Source organism: Leptodactylus fuscus, chromosome 5 (assembly GCF_031893055.1).
Source record: "Leptodactylus fuscus isolate aLepFus1 chromosome 5, aLepFus1.hap2, whole genome shotgun sequence".
Taxonomy (NCBI): domain Eukaryota; kingdom Metazoa; phylum Chordata; class Amphibia; order Anura; family Leptodactylidae; genus Leptodactylus; species Leptodactylus fuscus.
In genome coordinates this window covers 209,843,165-209,866,278 of record NC_134269.1, presented here as the reverse complement: position 1 = coordinate 209,866,278, position 23,114 = coordinate 209,843,165, and the positions used below count along the sequence as shown (strand labels likewise).

Genomic DNA, 23,114 nt, shown 5'->3' with positions numbered 1-23,114 from the left:
ACAGGGCGGGGAGAGAGATAACCGCAGAGACCGCACCACACACCAGGGCGGGAGACTCCGATAACCAATGTGATTCCTCCAATACAACAGCAAATAAATCTTGTACCGTTGTGTATACAGCTCTGCTTACATATTGTAAACCTGTTCTTAGGTCATCAGTGTGATTGGTGACATCACAAGTGACTGAGCTGCAGTACCAAGCACGGCCACTATCCAGTGTGTGGCAGTGTGCAGCCTCTTCAGATACTCTGTGTGGGTCTGGACCTGGTTAAACTCTTATCAAAGTGATTTAGTTTTTTTTTTTGTTTTTTTTTGTTGCAAAAGTGTTCGTACCCCTTAAAGGGATAGTTTGATTCCATAGACTCCTCAGCAGTGACAATAATATAGGTGCAACCATAAAAATATATAGAGATTTATTTTGTCCGATATCATATAATTCACATAGTACATAAAATGTAAAAGCAGCAATTCAAAAACACAAAAGAAAAATGGGGGGAAAAAAAAAAAAGTTGCAGAACATTTCTCTAGGACAGCGCCACCCACAGGCCTGACCTCACTGCTCTAAAGTATAATGGTATATAGGTGATGGACGACTATAGGATTCCCTTTACAATATCTAGTAATGCCCCGGTGTGCAGCAAACAAACCATTCAGTTTATGACCCCAAACCTACGAGACTCTCACCGTCTCCTGTGTGAACTGCAGCCAATACACAGAAGATATTTCCAGTATAACGCTGCTGGAGTATACAGTGTTACAGCCTATATACAGTCAGTAAGTTTGTGACCCCCTCCCCCCTGGCTGCCACTCTCATAACTGTTCTACAATTGCTCTGCACAGAAGTCATTGGATTAGTCCATGTGGGGGACAAATTTAGAAATTTCCACCTAAAAAACTAAAAATCTCGATAGTTACTTTCTATAGGTGTCCAGTTGGGAATGAACTCCGTGATGAAAGTGTAAGTAAACTTTTTTTCCTCATAAATTCATAGCATGGGTGAAGATAAAAAACTTTGTAATAAGGAAAGTTCCTCTTATCCCTGATCAGATCTGTACACTAGAAGTCTATGGAGAGGGGAGGAAGAGAGAAGTGCATAGGGACTGTTCTGCACCACAACACAACCTTACTCTGCTGCCTGCTTAGAAAAGAAATGACAATTAGAGATGAGCGAGTAGTTTTCGATCGAATACCTCGCCAGTATAGGAATGCGTGTAAGCGGCCAAACACCAAGCTTCAAATATTCGATGCGTTTAAGACTGGTCTCACACAACCATATTGAATGTACGGTCTGCAAGTTGCTGATCGGCAACATAGACTCCGCAGACGTCCGTGTCCTGCCGCACTCGCCCATAGAGTTCTACGGGCGAGTCCATGCAGTGCCGCAATTCACGGCCATTACAGACATGCTCTATAAATTGCGGCCCACGGATAAAATATCCGCTGGTGTAGGAGGCCGCATTGAATACAATGTGTCCGCAATTGAAACCCCTCAATTTTGGACTTGCATTACAGCCATGTATGACCAGCCTAACCCCTTGGTGTTCAGCCGCTTACACGCATACCTGTACCGGCGAAGTATTCGATTGAATACTACTCGCTCAACAGTAATGACAATTTTATAGACTGCTTCCTATCTACAAAACAGACGCTCCATAGACTTCATTGTATGGACTGATCTCACACAGATACACTGCAAAGACACTTTTCTTTAGTGGTGTATTGCAGACTTTGCTTTACACCTGCATTATATATATTCAAAAAAAATTTAAAAAAATTTACCTACACTTAAAAAAAAATAATAATAATTTACTGAGGATTTATGGACCTGACAAGTGAGAATATTGCCACCAATAACAAAAAAAAAAGTGCATATTTAACTTATATAAGGAAGCAACTCCAAATATCCCTGAGAGGAAAAACAAAATGTAATAACTAAATTCTGACCAGTGCATTTCTCATGAATAAATTCTGAATTCACTTGGATAATCAATATTCTAAATATTTTTAGCCATTTAAAAAAAAAAAAAATAGCCGCCCTCCTTTTTATAGAAATTCAATAAATTCTGTTAAAATGACTAAATCATCCCCCAGATGTTAAAACTGAATTTAATTCTAGAAAATTTCACCAACTCGTAAAAAAAACAAAAAAAAAACAAAAAAATCTGGAATTTAACAATTCCAAAAAAAAATATAAACATCAATGTCCACTGACCAGTACCCAGGATGACTCTACCACTTGGTTGGTGTCCTGTCCTTTTTTAGGTTTGTAGTGTAACCTATTAAAAAAAAAAATCTGCTTTTTTTTTTAATTTTAAAAAAACATCAAAAAGTACCTTTACAAATATATTCCAAAAACATTCAGTTTTTCGGCATCTACCATAAATTGTAAAATAGATTTCTATTTCTTCTTGAGTTAGGAAGCCTGAAAATATCTCATATCTGACTGCGGTGTGGGGGGAGGTATAGGTTATCGAGGGTTAATCCGGGAGGCCGTGGTCTCTTCGTGGCAGCCAGGTGCCATTTTGTCTCCTTTAAGGCCACGGCACCAATTTGTTAAAATCCAAAGTGGTCCAATCAGAGTTGCCATAAATTGGGTGGCACGTTTCGACAACCGAGGGGTGGCAGTAAGTACCAATAGACTCACAGTCTCCAATAAGTGAATAATATTGGAAGCTTCAAAAAAAAGTCCCCCAAAAATTTTTCAAAAATTTTCTGTGTACCTCCTGGTTTTGGGTCTTGTATCTTCTTGGTGTACCATGCCTATGGGAGGGTTTCGTCTGCTCTTGAGAAGCTAACCTGAGATGTGTATACGTATTGCTAGATTTTCTAGAATTTTTTTTTTTTGACCGATTTTTGACAAAAAAAAAATAAAATAAAAAATTTGATCGTCAAAATGAAAATTTCAAAAAATATTTCAAAAAGTTACTTCATTTTGTTAATATAACAAGGAAGACCGACGGAACGGTGTAGTGTCAACACTCTTCGGTGGAAACATTTGTAGAAGGCACAGAAGCTTGAGAACAAACTCGTTTTTTCGGGTGGGTGGGAAATATCTATGTACAGATAGACCCATGGAGACAGGAAGCGCGCACCCTGAAATCATAGCTACGGGTCCTCAGTACATGTCCTTGTAGATCTCTTGCAGTAGCGGATGGAGCGCAGCATCGGTTTCAGTCTTTTTAATGGTTTGCACGAGTAGAGCGTGCTCAGTCACAAGCTGCCTCAAGTCGGCCATTTTCTGTAGGAGTTTGGGGAAGAGGAAGTTGTCATCCGGGTGGTTGGACTGCAGATGAAGCTTCAGGACGTGGACGATGTTCTCTTGCATCTTCTCTATACTTGGTACATTCAACAGTCCTGGACGGTCTGCAACAGGACAGAAAAGAAAATGAGACAGCTCCACCTGGTGTTCAACATGAATATTAAGGTTTATGTCCACCTTCTGCAGAGTGCTTGTGGACGCACATGCTCAGTCACTCTCCCCAGTGTCAGATCATCTGTTCACTAAACAGTGGCCTATACAAATAGCGTCTATGCAGGAGAGTGGCAGCATACAGCAAGGACTGGGCTAAGTGCAGGGGAACATACTAAGGACTATATTATTATTGACAGAGGGGGAAGGAGACTGACAGAGTTGTAGCTTCTTGAGGATGAAGGAGACTGACAGAGCCATATTCATAGCGACCAGCTGTAGAAGAAGACTTAATGGAGAACATATTGGTGTCTATATTTATAGCTACCAGAGGGTGAAGAAGATGGATTGGTGACTATATTACAGCTAGCAGAGGGGAGAGGAGACAGGGGAAGTCATTGGAGACTATATTACCGTTACTAGTGGTGAAAAACGACTGAATGGGGAACTTACTGTAGAATATATTTACAGCTGCCAGAAGGGGAAGTAGACTGACCGCAGAATTCACAGGGGACTAGATTTACAGATAGAAGAGGGATAAAGAGATGGACTTAAAGCAGAAAATAAAGCTCTCAATAAAATTCCCCAGTCCATCTCCTTCTCCCCTCTGGTATCTGTACTGTATATATAAACAGGCCCTTCTCCCATTAAATTTCCAAGAGTTGGAAGGACACTGACTAATTTCTGGGGACTATTTACAGCTGCCAGTAGGGAGAAGGAGATGGACTGGGAAAACTACTGGGGAAAATATTTACAAGGGGAAGGAGAGAGTGAATGGTGCTTTGGAGTAGAAGGGAATAACAAATATACAAAACAGCTCTTCTCCAGCAGGAAGAAAACCGCCTCTCTACTGCCACCTATAGGCTTCTGAGCTAGGAAACAAGGCACTTTATGAATGACTAATAGAAAATGAGGGAGGAGCAGACAATGCTATATACAGTGCTTAGGTCATAAGGGGAGGGGGACCCCAAAACTGCCTGTACACTAACTAGCAGTAGCCTGAGCACTAGTAACAGAGGATATCACTGAGATTATAATGTCATAAAAATATTTTTAAAAACGACAAATGTGCATATGCTAAAAAAAAAAAAAAAAATTCCACCTCTGGATTATGTTAAATGAGTCATTATAATGTTCAGTGTCAATAAAACTTGAATAGTATTAATTAAAAAAATAAAAATTAAATAATGCAGTGTTGCGTATGAAGGGCCACCTACCTCCACAGCAGATCAGGGCGGCCACAAACAGAGAGATGTCACTGTCATCCAGCTCCAGAGCGTTGAACTTCATGGCAAACTCAAATTTGGGTTCCATCATGTCCCCTATAGGCTTCCGTAGACTCTTCAGGAACTCCCTGGTGATAAAACCATTCCCGTACGCCACCAACATCCCGTCTTTGTTCATGACAGAAGCGAGCATGGCAAACATCGCCTCGTAGACGCCATATTTTAACAAGGTCACCTGATCGTTCAGGTCCAGTTCGGTAAATCCTGGTATGGATTTGGCAAATTCGGTCAGTTCTGTCACAGTCTCCACCGACGTGCACTGGCAGCAATGGAAGATGCGTACCTCGGCCTCCTTGTTCTGTATACCGTTGGCCACGAGCTTGGCTACTAAAGTCTTTTCTGCCATGCACAGGGTCTCCATGTCATGGATAACAAACGGCTGCCGGAGAAAATAGAGGGACAAGCGACAAAATGAGGAGGGAAAAAAATTATACATCTGCATAAAAAACATTCCCTGTGTTGGTTTCCAAATCATCTATGTCCAGACAAAGACCCCGAAAATAAGAATTCTGGAACATCTTTTCTTACAACGCTCTATTGTTACTCAGTTATTCCTCCTGGAAATTGGGAAGCCATTTAAAATTGGCCGTTCCCCTTATCTTTGTATCTAAAGAGTCTGTCCAAGCAGCGCTAACAGTATCGGGGGGTGTAAGGACATGCAGCCATTAGGTAATGCCCCGCTTCCAGGAGGAGTAACAGAGGGACTGTACTATTCAGAGTGGTCTGCAGCATCTATTAGGTGTACTGGAGCTTGTGAAGGGCTGTGGTCTTATGGAGAGGCCTTGGTTACGGCGCCCCCTTCCTCCAGACATCTTGTCAGATACTTTTCAGATGTGATTTGGAGGACAGCCATTGGTCCTCTCGCCGGGCGTCAGGCGCGCTCGCACTCTGCACACTTGTACTTTGTATATTGACAGTGCATTGATTAACCCGACACCGCACACAGTTGCTGCACGAGGACGTTTAACTCTTAAAGAGCCGGATTACAAATGCTCACTCAGAATGACTAGTGTGTAATAAACAAATCCATGAGGTCACACAGGTCACAGTCATCCGATCTAAAGGTTACACCGCTCCGGGAGGAGGCAACCACTAACCGGAAGGAACTACACCCCTTGGGGGAGGGGTGGAGGACGATCACTTGTAAACTGGAACTCCAGCAATAAACTGTTAAATAGGGAAATCGGCAGCATGGACTCAATTTCCCTACAGCTCCCCCACTGGGAAAATTAAGCATTACACAGCTCTTATAGAAATCATTGTGTTGTCTATCTAGGCAGGGACTTGTCGGGTCCTCCAAACCAAGAGACACTTTGTGTAGTCACTGCTCCCCCTGGCCAATAGAGACCGGTCCTGAACGGGGTAACAACAAGTTATAAAGGGATTGGACAACTTTATGATTTGTGGTGGGAGAAAGATCAAAGGTGTTTTACATCCCAGTTTGTAGGGGTGTGGGTTGGAAATGTACCCCACCCCCCACTCAGATCAGAGGGGCCGAACTCCAGGACCACAGTCATTCCCTAGATCTATAGGCACTGGCATGCAATGTATAGCAGCACAGCTCCAGTTAAGGAATGGCGGTGGTCCTGACAGCCAGACCCCTACAATGATGAAGTGATGGTATAGCCCTGTGATAGTCTATGCCTTTAAATAAGAGTTAAAGGGGATGTCAGTCAAACAACTCTTACAAAAGCAGCGCCATATTTACCCAAGGGTTGTTTATGCTATTACAGCTCTGCCTATTCACTTGAATAGAGATGGACTGCAATACCAGACAAAACCCACAGACAGGTGAGGTGCTGTTTCTGGAATAAAACAGCTATGTTGTTCTAATCCTTTTAAAGATTCTGTCCTTGCACTTACGGAGTTGCTCCCCTTCCCGGTGAGGATGGCTCTTGCTTTAACTTTGTTCATATTGAAGTTTTTCTGATAGGCCTCGTAGATGAGCTTGGCCAGGGACAGGAGATCGGCCATTTGCGAGTCCTTGACATCTTGTTCACACGTGAGAATCTCCGCCGTCAGCTTTGCTTTCTCGGAGCGGGGCATTCTCCCAAAACGAATTGCTGAAAAGGGAAAGTGAAAGACATCAAGTACAAGTACAGAAAGGGGCAGTAAATGTGGAAGACGCCCAAAATACTGAAAAATATCCCAGGAAGTAAAACTGAGAAATATATTCAGAAATCTTCTGGGAGTCCCAAGCGCTTAGCCATGTCCCCCACCTCCACCCACTGTCATGTGGCTGGTTGTATGACAACTGGCTGCAGCAGGAGCCTCCCCCCTAGTCCTGTCTGCACCAGGGCACACAGATTGTTAACAAAATGTCAACAGAATGAAAGACACCTGGCTGCAGTAGGTGCCTCTCCCCCCTTGCCCTGTTTGCCGCAGGTCACAGAGATTTTTAAGTCCCACCCCTCATGGGGTCACAGGAGCAGCAGGAGCCATCCCCCCACTTGTCTGCACCAGGGCACACAGATTGTTAAGCCTCACCTCTTGTACTGTCACCAGATTGTAAGACAACTGGCTGCAGCAGGTGCCTCTCCCCCCCTTGTCCTGTCTGTAGCAGGACACAAGACTTAAGCTCCACCCCTCACGTGGTAATGACCTCACTCACCATTATGAGACATCCCCACACTAAGGCACTTTTCGAACCGGCAATATTGGCACTTGTTCCTATTCTTTTTCTGGATTTTACACACCCGTTCACACCTGTCATACACCAGCTTTAGGCGTATTGTTCTTCTGAAAAAACCCTAAAAAAAATAGAAGATGCCCAAACATATTAATCAGGATTATTACGCCATCTATATCTGTAGGGGATCAGGAGGAAAAAAAAAACAACAAAAATTTTTTTTATTTTTTTTTTTTGTAAAAGGAGCTGTCCACTGATCACAGTGTGTCCTATCACTTAGATCCCCAATGATCGACAGCGATCTACAGAGGAATAACTGTTTTGATTCCCCACAGCGCCACCACAGGACAAGTAAGGCGTTACTCAGACATATTATTGGTTTTATAAGGTACTGTGTAATGCATAGACCGCCATGATTAAGTAAAGTGGACAATTCCTTTAAACTGCTGCTGAATGTACGACCAAATATGGTGCTCAAGCCCCTCCCTGGATGAGAACAGATCAAAAGGGAAAAAAAACCTTAAGTCTGATTTGAGTAGGGATGAGGCATCTGTAAGGGACCCCAGGAGGGGATTGAAGTCCAGGCCTAGAAGTATGTGTAATCCCCCTGTCCCGGACCCACAACATCTCCAGTCTTGAGTGGCATCTTGGACGAGACACACAGCAAACGATCACATGACCAGCGCCGCATCCAACATTAACCGCAATGGGTGACACATTAGATGAAAATCCCAGCACTCAGCACATGGCGCCCGGGAGAGACAGACAACACCTTCACCTCTCCTCACCTGTTACTTTACATCGTGTCACTCCTCTGTAGTTCCTCCTGGTTCCTTCCTACATTGACAACTGGGTGTTTCTACAGACTGAACCAGTTCTGTCAGATTGCAGGGACACATCCGCAGCCAGTAACAACCAGCTATAACTTTATTCATACACTTCCAGGAGGAATAACAGAGGAATCGCACAATGCACATTTATGAGAAAGCATGCACCGTCAGTGTTACTTCATGAAAAACACAAACATTTCCTGAAATACAATAGGCCAGGAGAGGTGGCAGGACTTCTTTTAAAGTTGCAATACCAGGCATAACCCATTCAAAGAGTGGCGCTGTTTTCCAAAAATGATCTAAAACAATTCCTTTAATGAATGAATGCTTAGTAAAGGTGGTTGCAGCATCATGGCTCACCTTACAGCCCTCACACGCGTGGACCCCATAATGAAATCCTGACGCCTTGTCCCCACAGACCCGACACTCGAGGTGCAGCTGCTTGTTGGGCTGATCTTCTGTGCCACCAGCCGGTGCTGGGAAGGTGACGGAGGACGGACTGGAGGCAGGTGACAGCGTGTCTACAAGAGGAAGACAAACCAACAGTGTCACATGACAGGGCAGGACTAGTGTGTCAGCGGTATCCCCACCGATCAGCTGAAGGTGCTCCAGTGCCAGGACAGCGCCATACATTGTATAGTGGTGGTGAATGGTACTGTAATTCTCTTTAAATCGGGGAGACTGCTGCAGTACCACTCACAACCATTACACAATTTATAGCGCTGTGCCAGAGTCCCTTCAGTCAGTCGATCGTGCAGGTTGCTGGGAATCAGATCATCCGTTTCAGATGGGGGGGAATCCATCTTAAAGGGGTTGTCCAGGAAGTATAGCAAACTCAGTAGGGCCAAGGTGGGGGTAAATAAAAATAAATAAATACATTAAATTAAAGCAAACCCTCACCTATTCCTAGTGCACCGCTCCGTTGTACAGTCCCGATCCCCAGGACTTGCCAGGCCAGGTCACATGACTGATGAGACCAGGTCCGTAGCCTCAGCAGTGACTTTTGAGGCTAGTGAACTATCTTAGCGGTCACGTGAGCCCCCTTCACTTCCACAGAGGGAAAGGGGATTGGGACTGTATGACGGAGCAACAGGAATAAGTGGGTGTGACCTCTGAGTTTGGTATAATTCATGGACAAACCCTTTAAGAATAAGTCATTCATATTAAGACCCCTTTAGCATTCTGAGCAATAGGAAAGTTGGGTGACACTTTTTAGGGTCTGATGAAATGTTGTGAATTTGTCATTTTTGGGGTCCGAAATCTCTACAAAAGATCCTGGAATTTCAGACACAACACTAAACACAATGTGCCCCTCCATGCCCCCTTCCCATCCCCCATTTCCTCCTTGGTCTTTCAGTTTCCTCCTTGAAGCTCCTGGCACTTCAAGGAAACATCACAAAGTCTCAAAAACAGCAATGGAGGGAAAAAAATATATCTACTATGGCCTCGCTTAGACCTGGCCTCTGCCCCTTCTCAAATCCTAGATCTATCACCTGATGTGACACTCTACAGTAGCCCATAAGGGACATTTCGTAGCCCATAGAACCTACTAAGTTCTCACAGACCATAGGCTCGTCCACCACTTACCCCGCCCGCCCGCCCGCTCACCTGTTAGGTCCGTGCTGACTGAGCCGTTGGACCCAGGACTGTTCCCCAGATACGTGTACTCGGCCGCGCTGAATGAGGTGGATCCATTTTCTTCGATGCTCTGGGAGATGTCCTGGATGTCCCCAATATCGGGGAGGAATTCGGTGGTCAGCGGGCTCCCGAGGTCATCGTCCTCCAGAGGAGTTATGGAACAGAACTCTCCATCGGTGTCTACCATGATGGCGGACATGGCAGGTTGGGTCTGTGATCATTACACTGCAAGGAAGGAGAGCGTGGTTAGAAATAAGCAATATGGCCGCCAAGACCCCACGCTGTAGGCGAACTTTGGTTACTACGGTAATTTGGATCTACACAACAGGCCTGAGACAGCGGACAGTAAGGAGTAAGGCCTGACCTGCCGCTAGGCCTCAATTTTTAAACCTGTATGTTGCTCGTAGCAACCAATCACAGCACAGCTTTCATTTTTCCAGAGCGGTTTAATACATGAAAGCTGCGCTCTGATTGGGTCTTAATAAATAAGGCCCATGTTGTGCTATTCTGCACCCCTACAGTCTCAGGATGACTGAGGGCCCCACTGATCATCCTGGCAATATACCCTCGCTATATAGGATCAGAATACCCCTTTAAGAAACACATGGCTGCCTGAAACAGCGCCATACTTGTCAATAGGTTGTGTTTGGTATTGTAGATAAGCTTAATTGAAGTAAATGGGGCTGAGCTGCAGTACTACACACAACCTAGAAGCAGATGTGGCGCTGTTTTTAGTAACTCAGGTGTCAGTTTGTCAGTCAGACTGAAGGGACCCCGTTGATTGCAATGGGGTCTGTCGGATGCAGTTTTTGTTTTTAAAAGCACATCCCCGGACTTACAGGACTTTATCATCTAGAATATCTGCCACAGATGTGAATGTCGTGTCAGACCGGTGTATTTTTGGTCCGTGTGCACACAGACATATAGTAGCGCATGCCGCACGTGCCACCGCCATTTTTAGCGTAGCAGGCAGACTATTTTAGACTTTCCCTCTCCTCCACAGATACATGGACTATCCCTTTAAACATGTAACAGCCTGGCACACCGTGTGCTCCCCTTACCCGCAGCGGAGTTCCATTTATCCTGCACACAGTAGCGGTGTGTTCACATGATGAAGCGCCATTCCTGCCACCAAAACATACTACCTCCACCATAGTGTCAGTGGGGACGACACATGAGATAACTGGGGGCAGGACATGGCTGCCATCAGGAGAAGCACAGACCTGTCACATACTATGGCTTCCTGCTGAGATAAGCGGTGCCACGTGTGTAAGGAAGCCGCTTATCACGTTCAGGGGTGAAAGTGATGGCGTATCTTTACCGTGTGGTTGATACAGATAGCCTGAGCAAGCAATAAAGTTTATTGAACTCTATGACGCAGGGATATGTAGGTGAAATGTAGCGCCACCCACATGTAACCCAAGTCACGGTAAAGCTTTGCACCATTTACGGGCACCCTTCACTGGGCGCTGGCCCCCAAACTGAACCTCCATCTGCTACAGGAACCCTATGGGATCAGCTAACGTTATAGCATTCCTATATACACACCCCAAGTTCCCTTCCTCCTATTACTTTGCCATAGTGTCAGTCTTTACTGCACTTCTAGCATTCTATTCACAATACCGGACCAGATCTAGGGTAACCCCCTCCCCCCACACACAAATAGGGGCAAATAAAAGGGATATATAATTGGCTCTTACCATTTTAATATCCCGCCGACCATAGAGATTCTGGAGGGGCCACCATGGCCGTCAGGGACATCCTATTGGCGGAGGAGACATTTTTCTTATCCGAAAGAAAGTTTGTTCTGCGAAAAGTAAAAGGAGAGGTAATTTCAGTAAGCGTACGGTCTGGCGGCAGAGAGCGCGGCGTGCCAATGTCTCCTGTCTCTTCCAGGGCGATTAGCAGCGGCTAATGGATTAATCATTACAGCTCTGCGTGAAATCATTAACCAGCTGACATGTACCGGCCCCGCCTGGACGACACAGTGGAACGCTCCGGGTCATGTGACCAAAGTCTATTCAAAGATTACGCAGTTTTATTAGAATAGTCCAACACAATGGCCGCCCCATAACCTGAGGTTATTTAAAGGGACAGTAAACCTAAGCTCTGGAGGGTTTCTATCAGCCCTTCTGAATGAGGGGGGGGGGGGGGGGGGGGGGGGCTCAGATAACCAAGACCCCACATATTAGATGGGGGAGCCACTACTGCTTCACAGGCCAGTAACCTCGCGCTCATTCATAATGTGGCCTGTGTGCAGCTCAGTCCCATTCAAGTGAATGGGGTTAAACTGCAATACCAAGCTCAGCCACTATACATTGTATGGCGCCGAGTATTCAATGAAGAGACCATAGAGTGCACCTGAGTGCTGCGGTCTCTTCAGATACCTGATCGAGGGGGGTCCGGGGGGGTCTATTCTAAGAATATGTCATGTATATTACAATCCTGGATAGAATGCTACCAGCAGCCACCACTAGGGAGAGCTCTGGAGCTTTGAGTTCCTATAACAACATAGTATGCGGTAAACTGCTGAGCTCCCTCTAGTGGTGGCTGCCGGCAGACAGGATTCTGTCATACACTGTCCTTATGGTTAGGTTTTCTGATCACCCCGAATATATCCAGACAGTAGTGGCCGCAGATGATAACGTCAGATCACATGACTCAAGGGAGCAATAAGTGGTCATCTGGTGACTACAGAGGAAAGGGCTGGAGGTGACATGTCTATAGTGTGTACAGGGAGATACAGGAAGAACAGGACACGCAAGTGTAGAGGGTTATACAGCAAGTGACAGGAGCCGAGTATACAATATGTCATCGAAACCACAAAGGAAGTGGAAAGGAGACGAGAGCAGATACAAGAGCGGATACAGGACAGACAGAGCGATACACGAATAACCTGAAGATCTCTAAGCCATAGGAAATAATCAAACCGGTATCCAACCACTACATATAACAGACATACTACCTACATACATATAATATACTACCTACATGTAAGATACAATATACTACCTACATACAATATAAAACCAACATATAATATACTACCTACAACCAATATACGACCTACATACATGTAATATACTACCTACATGTAATACACAATATACTACCTACCTACATACAATATACTTACATACAACATACTACCTACATGTAATATAATACCTACAACAATATACAATAAACTACCTACAAGGATAAACACCCAAAATATATATCAAATATACAAAATATAACAAAAATATGAAACATTTTAATAATCACAAGTCACATGAGTGTCATTAAAAACACAAGAAGGAAAGGTCGTGGTCCAGAGAGACAGCAAAACCAGCGATTGATATAGAAAGTCCTGTGAGGACACAACACAACACTATGTAACCGCTACATGACGTCACTGAGACATGTAATGTGCAGAGTCTGATGACATCACTGATCTGATATTGATGACGTATCCCAAGGCCATGGATATTGTCTCACAATGGGGATTGCCATGCCGTCGGGTGGCCGCCATATGTGACAGGCAGGGTATACTGGAAAGCTGGGTGACATATTGTTTATAATCCAGAACCTGCAGAGCTCTAGGCTATCAGTAGGGGGCGCCTCTATATATGTATATTTATCAATGAGCGCAGCCACCAGGATAACACACAGTAGTCTCTGATGAGGTCATCAGCGGGCTCTGACACTGTATACAGCAGTCCCGTATACCTTCTATATACCCCCTCCTCCTCTGGCTTTATCCCAGTGTAATGTCCTGTAATCTGCCGGTAATCATGGAGGTGCTGACGCCGCTCCTAGTGAGGACTTTACACTAATCCGTGTCCTATTTGTTCCCGATGTAACACAGATGGCGGCCATATATCAGGAGGGGTCACCAACCTCTGGGGCACAGGACTGTATTCACCCTGATGTTGTGTCAGGGTGAATATCTGGCGGTGCGGCGTACGTGACCCTATGGTAGGAGAGAGCCGTGTCATGGCGGGGCCGGGTCCTAAGGTCCATGGTAAACTCCATGACATTCCACTATGAATGTTTAACTCACTGAAAAACACTCAGGCAGCTCGAGACCGCACAGAGCGAGGCGTGCATACATCCGGGGCCCGACAAGGAACCATAGGGCCACAGTGCAAAACATGGAAAGGGCCTCAAGCTATGTGACGTGGGGTATGGGCAAGAGTCGCCTCCATGACCATTCACTTTTGGAGTCCCTGGCCTATCGTCAGACACCTTAATGGAGAACAGTCCGATAATCGCCATATTGTGAATTATAAGGTTGTTTGCCCAATTTGAAGCCAAAATCTTTACGTGTCAAGTAAGTGGACGCAGACACACTGCCCAGTAGATAGCGCCTCTTATCTCGCCTGTAGCCTGCGGCCGCTCCTTTCCGGCCTTTATCACTGACCACAAGACGGACTTCTGCATACTGGGTGATAGGAGTCCGGCCATTAACCACATGTGTACCACAGGGTCAGGCTAAACATGCCTAAGTACAAGGCGGACATGCTAAGGGCCCCCGGATACTAAACCCTGGCCCCTTCCCACACACACAAAAATAAGTATCAGAATTGGCCAAAATATTACACTACAAGCACAAATACATCTTAGAAGAGACCGATCCGAATTGTGACACCTCAACCCAACCAACTGGTCAGTGGATGTACCTGCAGGTACCTGACCCCACCAACACAGCCATGTCCTCCCTACTGACGGCTACCCCTTGCATGACCTGTAGGGGCCCCACTAAATTAACTGCCAATCTATAATCTGCAATTTATTAAAAATACCTTACCCTACCCCTCAAGTTGTCCCCTAAGCCCTCCCCTGGCCTTACCTTTAAACCCCCAAATCCCTCCTTCCCCAAGGCAATGGCCCCCTTTATATTCCACCTCTAAGAAGGTCTCTTTAAGTAGTGATCAGAATAGCTGCTTGTATAAGCCCCTCCCCTCAGTGAGCCTGCTCAGCCAATCAGTAAACGGTCACATGACAAACAGTAGCTGTGACTCATCAGAATCGGAAAGTGTCCTGAGGAAGGCGGAGCAGACAACTATGGACTTTCTCATGCACTTTGAGGGTCATTTATTGGGTGCCGCAGTGCCAACTAGGTCAGGTTTTATAGGGGACCATAAAGATTTCCTTATCTAATGTAAACCTGACTATAAACTTGTCCGGGTGATAAGTTCCTTTAAGGAGCACACGTACCTTCCAAGTACCCAGCCACTCTCTAGTCCCATTGTAGCTCATTTTAATTTTTATTTTCCTTCCTTCCTGTCAGAAATAGCGCCACTCTTGACCTTGGAGTACATGTGGTATTGCAGCTCTGCAGTATTCATGTGAAAGCAGTGGAGCTACAATACAAAGGTGGTGTTGTATTGGGGGGGGGGGGAGCCTAAACTTTACACCCGACATGAGGGATGAGAAAATGTTGTAATGGCCCCCGTCTGGCCTCATGATCGGGCTAGATATGACTAGAATAAGTCACACCTTGTGTGTACAAAGATCACCAGATAGTCGTGAAACGTGCAATGTGACCGCGAGGGTTTATTCACCTCAATCACACCATGTTTTACCCTTGTGAATCACCCCCTCGGCTACTAAATGGTTGCTTCCATTTTTATAAGATCATGACAGTAATTGTGGTCAGGCCCGTTACTAGAGAGTAGACGTCCATAGTAACCAATAAGGTCACTGCTTTCAGTTCATTTTGTTAAGGACCTTGATACGAAGAGAACTGGATTGGGACTGGTTGCTACTGGAAACTGCTCCACTTTCCTTTAGTGTCATTTTGATCAATCGCCTTAGTGATCCCTTAAAGGGATTGTTAAGGGTGAAAAAAAAAAAAAAAAAAAGAGACGGCCGATTGCACAAACAGTGCCCTGTCCAATGCAACTGAAGTGAATGGGGCTGAACTGCAATACTGCGCACAACCTTAATATGGCGCTGTTTTTGAAAGAAAGCCGCCATGTTTTTTTAGTCTTGGTCAACTTCAGCTCAGAAGGACCTGCTAAACGACGGAGCGGCTTCCAGGCCACAAGTATAAGACTTAAGTCATCCACACACATTCAATAAAAGTCGTCTGAAGAAGCCGATCGGTACGCAATGGGAGGGAAAAACATTCATGGAAATCTCCCGTACTTCCCCAAACATCCCCCCCCTTCCCCATCACATACTGCTCATTTTTTAGGTTCTCTGTTCACACCTCCAAACTCATGCACAGCCCACAATGGAGCAGAATATAGCACACGACTGTCCATCCGGCACACGTCTGCTGCGGCCTGTTCCCTCTGTTGCACTTCCTGTCACCAGAGACGACCTCCCATTTATTCAGTAGTTACAACACCAACCTAGTGATCACTGCAGGTGCCCCATAATAGTACTCCTAAATACACACGCACTACCACAGCCCGACCATCCTAACCTCACTAGTAGTCACAGCAGTGCTAGTATATCTACATCCCCATTGGTCACAGAAGGCACCCCATATATTTACACCATCCTACCACCCCAACTTTCCCAATAGTGAGAGCTTGCACCCTCTCATACATTAGTCACAGCAATTCTACCTTCCCAATGTCCCGAGTAGTCACAGCATGAACCCCTTAGTCAATGCAGCCATACCATCCCAACTTCCCCAGAAGTTCACACCCACGTACACACACTAGTCACAGCAGGCCTACCATTCCTATGTCCCCAGTAGTCACAGCAAGTATCTGACATAGACACACTATTGAGGGGATATCGTCACTCCATTGGGAGAGAACCACACTAGTCACAGCAGGCCTACCATCATTCTTCCCCAGTAGTCACAGCGAGTACCTTATATACATACATACACTAGTCACAGCATCCCTACCCTCCCACCTTCCCCAGTAGTCACAGCAAGTCCCTTACATACATACACTAGTCACAGCAGCCCTACCATCCCACCTTCCCTAGTAGTCACAGCGAGTACCTTACATACATACATACATACATACACTACTCACAGCAGGGCTACTATCCAACCTACCCCAATAGTCACAGCGATTATGTTACACTAGTCATGGCAGCCCTCCCCTCCCACCTTTCTTAGTAGTCACAGTGAGTACCTTCCATATATACACTAGTCACAGCAGGGCTACCCTCCCATCTTCCCCAGTAGTCACAGCAAGTACCTTCCATACATACACTAGTCCCAGCAGGGCTACCATCCCACCTTCCCCAGTAGTCACAGCAAGTACCTTCCATACATACACTAGTCCCAGCAGGGCTACTATTCCACCTACCCAAGTAGTCACAGCGATTACGTTACACTAGTCATGGCAGCCCTCCCCTCCCACCTTCCCTAGTAGTCACAGCAAGTCCCTTGCATACATACATACATACACTAGTCCCAGCAGGGCTACAATCCCACCTACCCCAGTAGTCACAGCGATTACGTTACACTAGTCATGATGGCAGCCCTCCCCTCCCACCTTCCCCAGTAGTCACAGCAGCCTCACCCTACAGTAGGCCTCTGGGGTCCATACACTGCTGTCTCCTCTGTACCCCGTAACAATGGGGCACAGCAGGGCTCTGTATGGGCGACCTCAGGGGCAGCGCTGCTTGTTATATAACTGGCCACGTTGCACATTGTTGTGTTTCTTCTTTCGGCTCCACAACCAAAAATACCACCTGCTTATTAGTGAGGGTGGGGGGGCGACCACAGGCACCGACCCATGACCTCACATGACCCTGCCGAGGGTCCTGCAGAGTTACCTCACAATATTAGTCCTCGCCCCCTTACCTCAGGCCGTGGCGGGGAATAAAGGAGCGGTTCATGGCGGGGTTTTTTTTTACATCCCTTCTGATCATTACAGAATTAATCCCTCATTAAGGCCGCGCACAGTTTGTTCCTGACGTCGCCGCACTAAAACCTTGTCAGAACAATAAAGCTTTGTTCACAGACGATGGGGAGAGCAGTGTGGGTATATAACAGATATAGTGGACCGATTCCTCTCCATGTACAAGATTTCTGTTTGCTGTCAGTGAATGGAAGTCTTGAGGCTGAGAACTGTATAGACCTTATACCTCTCACAGCTGGGGGTTTGGCACAATGTATCCAGTCTAAACACAACAGCATTGATTTGGCCCCCAGATCCTTCACTAAGTTCCTTTTACGAAGGGGCCCGAGTCCTCTGGACCAATCAGAAGCCCTGATTCGGTCACTGCCCCTGCTGCCTCTCAATTCGCTTTCCAGGACCCCCTAAATAGGCCGCGTGTATCACACTGGGTGTCACGGTGGGAATCTCTCCAGCTCACACTTGTCTCCGGCCTGACGGACCGCTCAGAATGTTCTTCATGCTGCCAGTGGAAACTGTGCATGTGTCCGGGGGGCGCCGCTGCTGCCAAGAGCGTGCCATGTGACAGGAGCGACGTAATCCTAATGGAAACTCACTCTCCGCAGTCACAGATCACCCCTGGTATTAGATATGCACAACAACATCAATCTGAGACGCAAAAAAAATAAATAAATTCCCCTAATTTCTAAATCTTGGAATTGGGATCAGATGGCCCATAGATGAGGTTGTGGCCCGTTACCCTGTCATGTATCATAGCTGCCATTGTCCAAATACCGCGCCTATGGGTTGTGTGTATGATATTACAGCAAAGTGATGAGGGTGCAATACCACATACAACCTGTGGACAGTTGTGGCGCTGGTTTACGAAGGATCTTTTTAAAGAAAATTTCCTCCAAGTCTCCTGAAGTCTTCCTCTTCTGTCCGATTCTAGTCCTATCAGCTTCTCTGAAGGCTGAGTGACAACCAACATGGCTGCCATTCCAGTCCTATCAGCCTTTCTAAAGGTGGAGTGACAACCAATATGGCCGCCATTGTATCCTATCAGCTTCTGTAACGGCTGAGTGTCAACCAAAATGGCCGCCATTCTACCCTATCAGCTTCTGTAAGGGCTGAGTGACAACCAATATGGCCGCCATTCTAACCTATCAGCTTCTGTAAGGGCTGAGTGACAACCAATATGGCCGCCATTCTGTAAGCCTTTGTAAGGGCTGAGTGACAACCAATATGGCCGCCATTCCAATCCTATTAGCTTCTCTAAAAGTGGAGTGACAACCAATATGGCCGCCAATCTATCCTATCAGCTTCTCTGAAGGCTGAGTGACAACCAACATGGCCGCCATCACAAGGGTGATGGTAAATTTGACCAGTTATGCAGCAGCACAAGAGCAACAAAGACACAGCTATATACCTGGGCAGATACATCATACAAGAGTATGGACAAGCTTGGTGACAACCCCTGAGTGGAATCGATGGCAGTCATAATGGTTGTCACCCAGTTGTCCACAAAGAGGACTAGTAAAGGGATATTCCGGCAAACCGCCACCTAGGTAGTCCATACATTAATCCATAGATTTCATGGTTAAATTAGCCTTCTAACAAGTAACGGGTAAGTCCAAAGTGGAGCTGCCCTTTAAGGCCTTAGAGCCTGATACAGAATGCCCTTGCTGGCTGGAGATCTGTAACCCTCAAAGTCAGGACTCCAAGTACTTGGTCCCGTAAAGTCAGCCAAGATGACGTCACCTTCCTGTATTCTGCAAATACCAACCCCACTCAGGACCCCGGCCAAATACAACAGGAGTCTGGGCCGGCTACTGTGCACATGACATCCGGCATCGAGGACTGGAAAAATCTGGGCCGAAAAAAACAAGTGTCAGAGATTTTTATGAATCAGCGCCAGACTGAATGGAAAATGCTTTTCTTAAAAACTGGAGGTGCTACCGAATCTTAAAGAGGTAGACGCAACAAAAGATTTTAGCTATTGCTAATATACATATAAGATTATAGTCACGAGGGGATGAGAACGAGTCCAAGGACTGATAAAGGGGCCTATCCTGATATCACATCAGTGGGGTCTGACACTGCTACTCTCATCAGCTGATACAAAGGAAACTGGGCAGGAAGCAGACAGCGCAGTTCTCTGTCTAGTGGTCAAAGCAGGTTATTGCAGCTAGGCCTCCAGCCAAGGAAATGGGAGCAGATCTGCAGTACCGGGTCTGACCACTACACAGAGAACAGCGCTGTCTGCTTCCTGTTGCATTCTGTGTGTATCAGCTGCTGTCCTGGTTGCCGGGCCCTCAATAATCTAATATTGATGACCTACCTTTGGGATAGATCATCAGAAAGTTTAGCCCATAAAACCCCTTTAAGGTCTGCGACAGACACGTCACAGTCACATGATGTTGCAATCCAAAACCATTGAGAGTCTTACAACAAAAAGTGGCGCAACAAAAGTTTCAGTGTCACATGTCGCATGGTAGTCCTGGCTTTAGTCGCAAGACGTCTAGACGGATTCCTTGATGTAAATGGAAGTTAAAGGGAGACCACTCTCCATACACTACAATTATAAAGACATCATGGAAGGGGGCTTTCTTGCTCAGATACCACCCCCAATAGCCATGGAGAACTCAACGTGACTATGTAATACAAGGTCACCCCTTCTTTTCAATGTAATACCACATTACTCCAGTAGTGGCCGCTGTCTCCAGTGCCGATCACAGCTGATCACCAATTATTTGAGAAGGGGTTCTTGTTGTCTAGATGGTAAAATCCCTTTAAGGATACTTTCTCACACTGTGGCGGCCGCATGTGGATGATAGTCGCCATTTTGCCGATAATCACCGCCAAGTTTCTGTAAACCGCAGAGTCCACCCATAGGTCATAATATAGTGTCTTGGGAAAGTCACCCTACTGAAGATGTCCTGTGACCTCCAGTGACTGACTAGTACCTATACAGACACCTAACAGCACGTGTAGAATTTCCCTGCAGCGCCACCACAGGGGACATGAAGTATTACACAGTTGTAAATCAATGGGCTGTCTGTATGATGCAGGACAGGCCTGACATGATGGCGGTTATAGTGATCCGGGCTGCTCTATAATAGGCTTTGTCTGCAGACTTCCCCATCCTCCCCCACTTCCAAGACAAGCAGCCGTGTGAGAGGCTTTTCCTGTCGCTCAGGTCCTGGGGGTGAAGAGTGCAGGAATGGGGGATGTATAACTACAGCAATATTCACACTGTGTACACAGGCCTGGAGGTTAGCACACCCTGGGAGGGTCTGAAGGGCAGATGACTTACTCCTGAGATCAGCACTTATGGCGGAGGGTCCAGGGATCCTATAGACTGATAAGCAGAGGACATTACACGCCAATATAAGATATATAATATACTGCCTCCTATAGGTAGAGGACGCTGCGCTCACTATATGGGACATTACACACCAATATAAGATATATAATATACTGCCCCCTATAGGTAGAGGACGCTGCGCTCACTATATGGGACATTACACACCAATATAAGATATATAATATACTGCCCCCTATAGGTAGAGGACGCTGCGCTCACTATACGGGACATTACACACCAATATAAGATATATAATATACTGCCTCCTATAGGTAGAGGACGCTGCGCTCACTATATGGGACATTACACACCAATATAAGATATATAATATACTGCCCCCTATAGGTAGAGGACGCTGCGCTCACTATACGGGACATTACACACCAATATAAGATATATAATATACTGCCCCCTATAGGTAGAGGACGCTGCGCTCACTATACGGGACATTACCTGCCAATATATACTGCCCCCTATAGGTAGAGGACGCTGCGCTCACTATATGGGACATTACACACCAATATAAGATATATAATATACTGCCTCCTATAGGTAGGTAACGCTGCGCTCACTATATGGGACATTACACGCCAATATAAGATATATAATATACTGCCCCCTATAGGTAGAGGACGCTGCACTCACTATACGGGACATTACACACCGATATAAGATATAGGACTGATATAATATCTGTATTGAGATGCCATCACATCCTGATCAATGGGGTTACGACCTCTGGGGTCTGCGCTGACCACTAGAACAAATGGTGGGTTAATAGAGGGCATTAATCAGTGACAGCAGCTGAGGGGTTAACAGCATTACCTAATAATGGGGAGCCAGAACTTACAGAATAATAAGAACGTTTCTTTATTGCTCCACGTTAAACGCAATTAATATGGTTTCTTTTTAAGTATTGGAGAGTTAGGCAGCACAGAAGGGGTTACTAGCATCAGCGAGGGTTAATAGTTATAGGCTATCAATGCTGGCAGCAAAAGGGTTAAAGTGCTACATTAGCAGGGTAGGGGTTAATAGTGTGAGGCTATCAGTGCTGGCAGGGTAGGGGTTAATAGTGTCAGGCTATCAGTGCTGGCAGGGTAGGGGTTAATAGTGTCAGGCTACCAGTGCTGGCAGAGCAGGGGTTAATAGCGTGAGGCTATCAGTGCTGGCAGGGTAGGGGTTAATAGTGTCACTAACAGTGCTGGTAGGGGTTAATAGTGTCAGGCTACCAGTGCTGGCAGAGCAGGGGTTAATACTCTATCAGTGCTGGCAGAGCAGGGGTTAATACTCTATCAGTGCTGGCAGAGCAGGGGTTAATACTCTATCAGTGCTGGTAGGGGTTAATATTGTCAGGCTGGCAGGGTAGGGGTTAATAGTGTCAGGCTACCAGTGCTGGCAGAGCAGGGGTTAATAGTTACTCTATCAGTGCTGGCAGGGTAGGGGTTAATAGTGTCACTATCAGTGCTGGCAGGGTAGGGGTTAATAGTTACTCTCTCAGTGCTGGCAGAGCAGAGGTTAATAGTGTGAGGCTATCAGTGCTGGCAGACCAGGGGTTAATTCTCTCAGTGCTGGCAGGGCAGGGGTTAATAGGCAGGCTGTGCTGACCTGTAGCTGTCACTGACCTCTCTCCGCCCCTCAGGTACAGGGGTCCCCCGGGCTGCAGGTGGCGCTGTCTCCCCCGGTTCCAGCTCTCGGGGTACAGGTGTTCTCCCCTGTATTTGGGGTCCCGGGCTCCCCGGCTCGTCCTTGTTTGTTCTGTCCTGTGACAGGGCCGGATGTGACGCCCGTGGGAGGAGGGAGACGAGCCCTGTCCCCCTCACACACCTCCCGGCCCGGGCACCGCCATTGGCCGCTCCACCAGAAGGAGGCGACAGCGACATGGCAACCAGTAACTACAGCCGTCTGCTGACGTCACGGTCACATGAGCGCCTTGGGCGGGGCACTGAGGTGATAATATTATTATTATTATTCTATAGACGAGTCATCAGTGGGCGCTGCTTCACACATAGAGGGCGCCAGAGAGCAGAACTGTCACAGCAGAAAGACTGGCCATAGAGTCCATAGCAACCAATCAGAAGGCGTGTTACATTTATCCAACACCATAGAGAGAATGAAACCTGAACAGTGATTGGTTGTTAGCCTACACATAGGCCCCC

General features: G+C 46.3%; 1 protein-coding gene across 3 annotated transcripts; it reads right to left on the bottom strand.

Annotated features, from left to right (window-relative positions):
• Nucleotides 1-425: 425 nt before the first annotated feature.
• Nucleotides 426-22,730, bottom strand: PPARA (peroxisome proliferator activated receptor alpha). 3 transcript variants are annotated; one of them, XM_075275173.1, is made up of 8 exons: nucleotides 22,564-22,730; nucleotides 11,493-11,599; nucleotides 9,763-10,017; nucleotides 8,515-8,675; nucleotides 7,307-7,445; nucleotides 6,559-6,758; nucleotides 4,627-5,074; nucleotides 426-3,363 (listed from the first exon to the last, which is right to left on the bottom strand). In XM_075275173.1, the coding sequence occupies exons 3-8, from the start codon at nucleotides 9,989-9,991 to the stop codon at nucleotides 3,116-3,118; spliced, it is 1,425 nt and encodes a 474-aa protein (XP_075131274.1). In that variant the 5' UTR covers nucleotides 9,992-10,017; nucleotides 11,493-11,599; nucleotides 22,564-22,730; the 3' UTR covers nucleotides 426-3,115. The 3 variants fall into 3 exon arrangements, with proteins under 3 accessions (XP_075131274.1, XP_075131272.1, XP_075131271.1); XM_075275171.1 differs by having other exon boundaries at nucleotides 22,581-22,730; XM_075275170.1 differs by lacking the exon at nucleotides 22,564-22,730 and having other exon boundaries at nucleotides 11,493-11,751.
• Between the last annotated feature and the right edge of the window lie 384 nt (nucleotides 22,731-23,114).